The 5,173-nt window shown below is 55.1% G+C and overlaps 1 protein-coding gene across 1 annotated transcript; it reads left to right on the top strand.

The window, feature by feature from the left end:
* Positions 1–1,870: 1,870 nt before the first annotated feature.
* On the top strand, positions 1,871–3,362 carry LOC119365255 (putative cis-zeatin O-glucosyltransferase). The gene has a single exon (XM_037630869.1). The coding sequence runs from the start codon at positions 1,871–1,873 to the stop codon at positions 3,269–3,271; it is 1,401 nt and encodes a 466-aa protein (XP_037486766.1). The 3' UTR covers positions 3,272–3,362.
* Positions 3,363–5,173: the final 1,811 nt, after the last annotated feature.

Consider the following 5,173-nt stretch of genomic DNA (forward strand, 5'->3'; position numbering starts at 1 on the left):
AGCGAGTAAGGCCAGCAAACTGCGCAATATAAGCAGACCTAGCTGAGTACTGGCCATCGTTGGTTAACTTCCAAAGGATGGTATCCTTGACACCAGGCCGGATGATGACATTCAGAAGCTTCTCCCATAATGCCAAGAATTGTTGGAGGTGCTCAAGCGTGAGGCCGTTATGGTAGTCAATTTGGTTTATCCAGGGCCCATCCCTCAAGGTTGTGGCAACAGATGCCCCCTTCTTGCGTGAAATCTCAAAAATCTTTGGAGCAATGTCTTTTGGCCTAAAACCCTCCAGCCAAGGCGACTCCCAGAAGGAAGCCTTCTGTCCATTGCCAATCGCGACCTTAGTCACAGCCGCAAACACGTTACGGTCATTGGCCGTGCAAGGTGTCCCCATACCGCACCACGCACGTGGTGGGTCGTCCCAGTCGAGCCAAAGCCATCGCAACCGGAGGGCAGCGGCAAACTTGCCCAGGTGCAAAATGCCAAGGCCTCCAAATTCTTTTGGCCTGCAGACGAGCTCCCAGTTTACTTTGCACTTTCCACCAGTTACCTTGTCAGTTCCGGCCCAAAGGTAGGCTCGCCGCAACCTATCGATCGCCTTGAGAACCTCCATCGGAAGGTCAAGCGGTGTAATGTGGTAAATGGCCACCGCCGTAAGGACCGCCTTGACCAAGGTCATGCGACCCGAGATAGCAACATGCTTGCCTTTCCAAGGCGCCAATTTGCCTGCAGGCTTGTCTTCCAGCATTTGGAGATGTATCCTCCTTAATCTTTTGAGTGCGAGTGGGAGGCCAAGGTAGCGAATAGGGAAGGAGGAGCGGCATGCCGGGAAGGATTGGAGAACGTCATCTAGGTCCACGTTGGCACATCTGATAGGGGCTACAATACTCTTTGTGCAGTTTGTGGAGAGGCCGGTGGATTCACCGAAGGAAGTAAGCATGGCTGCAAGGAATTGTACGTCCTCCTTGACGGGGGCACAGAAAACTGCGGCATCATCGGCATAAAGAGAGGCACGAATCCCCATGTGCCTCCCAGGGAGGGGATGAAGCTTGCCTTGGGTGGTGGCTTTGTTGAGGATATGGTGTAGTGGGTCGATGGCAAGCACAAATAGCAATGGTGATAGCGGGTCCCCCTGCCTAAGTCCCTGTCCATGCTTGATTGGGTCTCCGGCAATACCGTTGAGCAAAACTCTTGAGGACGCCGAGGATAGTAGTGCCGAGATCCAGTCCCGGAAGCGGGCAGGAAAGCCGTGGTGATTCAACATCTCCAACAGGTAATCCCATCTAACATAGTCAAATGCCTTCTTGATGTCAAGCTTGAAGAGGAGCATAGGCTTTTTTGTGCGGTGAAATCTTCTGGCTAGATTCCGCACATACATGAAATTGTCGTGAATGCTCCTCTTTTTGATGAAAGCACTTTGCGCAATTGAAACAATATCATTCATGTGGGGAGCCAATCTAGTGGCAAGAATCTTGGCAATGAGCTTAGCCACAGCATGAATGAGGCTAATGGGCCTGAAGTCAGAGATCTCCTCTGCGCCATCCTTCTTGAGAATGAGAGCAATATTCGCCGAGTTGAGCCGGTGCAAGTTTCTGGCATGGATGCTGTGTTCTTGACCACGCATGCAAGGCACATGGCGAACTCGTAGAGCCATACGTCTCCTGCTATTTGCTCTGAACCTGGATGTAAGCATGGCTCCACCGCCGTGGGCTGCTCACCTGCGCGCAGGCCAGGAAGCTTCCACCGTGACCTGCTTGCTCACCTACATATATAGTCTGCCATGCTGCTGTCCAGCCTCATCGGTCATCAGCCAGCAACTCACTCAGCACCACCCCCACTGTCACGTCCTCACGCCACGGAGAGCACAACGTCGATGGGGAGAGCAGAGCACGCAATGGAGCCTGTGGCCGTCGTGGCGGTGCCGTTCCCGGCGCAGGGGCACCTCAACCAGCTGCTGCACCTGTCTCTGCAGCTCGCGTCGCGCCGGGTGGACGTGCACTACGCCGCGCCCGCGCAGCACATCGGGCAGGCGCGCGCGCGCGTGCACGGCTGGGGCGAGGAGGCGCTCCGGTCCATCCAGTTCCACGACCTCGGCATCCCCAGCTATGTCTCCCCGCCCCCGGACCCCACCGCCGACTCGCCCTTCCCCTCCCACCTCATGCCCATGTTCAAGGCCTACATCGCCGGCGCGCGCGCCCCGCTCGCGGCTATCCTCGACAAGCTTTCCGGCTCCTACCGCCGCATAGTCGTAGTGCACGACCCCATCAACGCCTTCGCCGCCGAGGAGGCCGCGCGGCTGCCCAACGGCGAGGCGCTCGGGCTGCACTGCTTGGCCGTGTCCATGCTCGTTGGAAGAATGGACGCCAACCACCGGCTACTCCGAGAGAACGGCCTGGTCTACAGCGCCATTGAGCAGTGTGCGACCAAGGAGTTCGTGGAGTACGCCAACCGGGCCAGACCGGCGAAAGACATCTCGCCCGGCGCGGGCATCCTGGCAAACACATGCCGCGCGCTCGAGGGTGATTTCGTCGACGTTGTCGCCGGGCACCTGGCCGCCGACGGCAAGAAGCTCTTCGCCATCGGGCCGTTAAACCCACTGCTTGACGCCAGCGCACCGAAGGAGAGCAAGCAGCGGCACGAGTGCCTGAACTGGCTGGACGAGCAGCCTCCGGCGTCGGTGCTGTATGTGTCCTTCGGCACGACGTCGTCCCTGCGAGCCGAGCAAATCGAGGAGCTTGCAGCAGCACTGCGCGGCAGCAACCAACGCTTCATCTGGGTGCTGCGTGACGCGGACCGCGGCAACATATTCGCGGAGGCCGGCGAGAGCAGCCACGAGAAGGTGCTGTCAGGGTTCACCAAGCACACCGAAGGGAGGGGGCTGGTGATCACCGGGTGGGCGCCGCAGCTAGAGATCCTAGCGCACACCGCCACGGCGGCGTTCATGAGCCATTGTGGCTGGAACTCGACCATGGAGAGCCTGAGCCACGGCAAGCCGATTCTCGCCTGGCCCATGCACTGCGACCAGCCGTGGGACGCGGAGCTTGTCTGCAACTATCTCAAGGCCGGCATCCTCGTGCGCCCATGGGAGAAGCACAGTGAGGTGGTCACGGCGAAGGCCATCCAGGAAGTCATCGAGGAGGCCATGCTCTCCGACAAAGGAATGGCCGTGCGGCAACGGGCAAGTGCACTGGGGGAGGCCGTCCGCGCCTCCGTGGTTGACGGCGGTCCGTCGCGCCAGGACCTAGATGATTTCACTGCTTACATCACAAGGTGATCGACAAAATGCCATGTGCGACGATGGCCTTTCATGCCGACACAGTTCAACCAGTTTGATTTTAAATTACGTATAAATCACGCAGCAAAAAAGTGGAGTAATGCATGTGTACAGAACCAACCTTTGGTTCAATGGTTAGTAGGATGTTTTTTTTTTTTTGAAACGAATGGTTAGTAGGATGTTGTTAATCCAAATTTACATCCTAAAATTGTCGAAGATTGAATTTGCCACCGAAGGGCAAGGGCGAGGGCAGATTCAAGGGGGTGTGGCCCCGGCCGTCCGGCAACTTTTGCGTTGATTTCTAGCACGACGGCCGGAGGTACTAGCTCGGCACCCAAAAATGCTAGACACATGGACCAAATCAACAGGATTTTACGGACCAGCCGACTTGTCCTTTTGTGATTGGGGTAAATAATCTTTCCCTCCTAATTAATCAGCCCCCCCTAATTTCAACTGGTGGGGTGGGCAGCCATGCCCGTAAAGCCTCCGTATTCGTCCGTTGATGTAGCAAAGCTCCTCGGCACCTACCCGACGGCTGACATTGCCGCCCACACCTAGGGCGTCGCGGTGTGGAGGCTCGGGTTGCCGCGCTCAAGACTAAATTTTCCGGAGATCGAGTCTCAGGCGGTGACAGAGCACACCAGGCCTCCGGTGACCATTGGGACTAGCCCGATCAAGCCGGCGACCCACATTGTAATCGATGAGCGGGACAATATACGAGAGAGCGGCGAGGAGGCGATGACAAGGTTTGCAAGGGAGCATCCGAAGGATGTCTAGAACGAGATGTTCCATTGGGAGAGGGATCTCGAGAAGCGCAAGAACGACGCCAAGGCAGGGCCTTCATCCAGGGTCAAGAAGGAGGATGGGGATTTCAGCGATGACTTCTGACTCGGATAATTTGTAGTGTGTTTGTAGTTTGGATGTCGTGCTAGTTTAAGTTTGTAGTTTAAGTTTGCATGTCAGACTGGTTTAAGTTTGTAGTTGAATTATATTGCTTGTATAAACTTTGAATGTAGTCGAAGTAGTTTCAGAATAATAAATATGGTAGTGGCTAGATGTAAGTCACCTGATTTTTGAATTTGGGTCAGTCGATTGTTACCAATCGTCGAATGCGAATTGAACGACATGATCACTTTCTTCAACCTCCCGCGCCCTCTTGTTCATCTTCTTCCTTCGAACCGCAGCGCCGCCGCCGGCCTAGTCGCCTGCTTCCGCTGCCCGCGGCCAACGGTACTCCCGTGCAGCCTTGCCACACTGCCCTCCCCCAACTGCAGCCCACCGCTATGTTGCCGCCCCCACCCATCCCTCTATCCCCGGCACCGACGGGGATTTCCCCTGGCGAACTTGCACCACCGTCGTGCTGCAATCCCACACGCTGCCCCTAAGATCGATGATTGGAGTAGCCCTCCGGCGAGCTCCTCCTTCCTTCCTTCCGGACTCCCTTCGACAAACTTCTGCGCCCTTCTCAAAATCGACTAACCCAAAAGCTAAAGGCGGTCGACTGAGATTTAGCTATTGTGATAAAATATGGTCGAAGTAGTTCAAATGTTTGCTTTAACAAAATTTGTTTTTGTTTGAAATGAATGCCCTATTTTAGGGAAGTTACTGAGGACGACGCTCTGTTGTGCCAAAAAAAACTTGTTTTCCTGCCCAATTTTTTTGTAACACCTACTTTCGTGCAAAAAAATAGGGAATCTATTGGAGATGATCTAATGGAAGGAGCGTAGAGGTTTGTTTCCAGTGGATCGGTCGATGTTGGTCTTCGCGGGTCCACTTGTATCCGATCGATGTTGGTCTCCGGCCGGTGCTTGTGGTCATTGGTATGTTTGCACGTAAGATCCTTTTTATATATGTTTTTCTTTGTCAGCGATGGTTGTTGTTATGGTGTGTTGGCCCTTCAAA

The sequence above is a fragment of the Triticum dicoccoides genome, chromosome 2B (genome assembly GCF_002162155.2).
Source record: "Triticum dicoccoides isolate Atlit2015 ecotype Zavitan chromosome 2B, WEW_v2.0, whole genome shotgun sequence".
In the NCBI taxonomy this organism is placed as follows: domain Eukaryota; kingdom Viridiplantae; phylum Streptophyta; class Magnoliopsida; order Poales; family Poaceae; genus Triticum; species Triticum dicoccoides.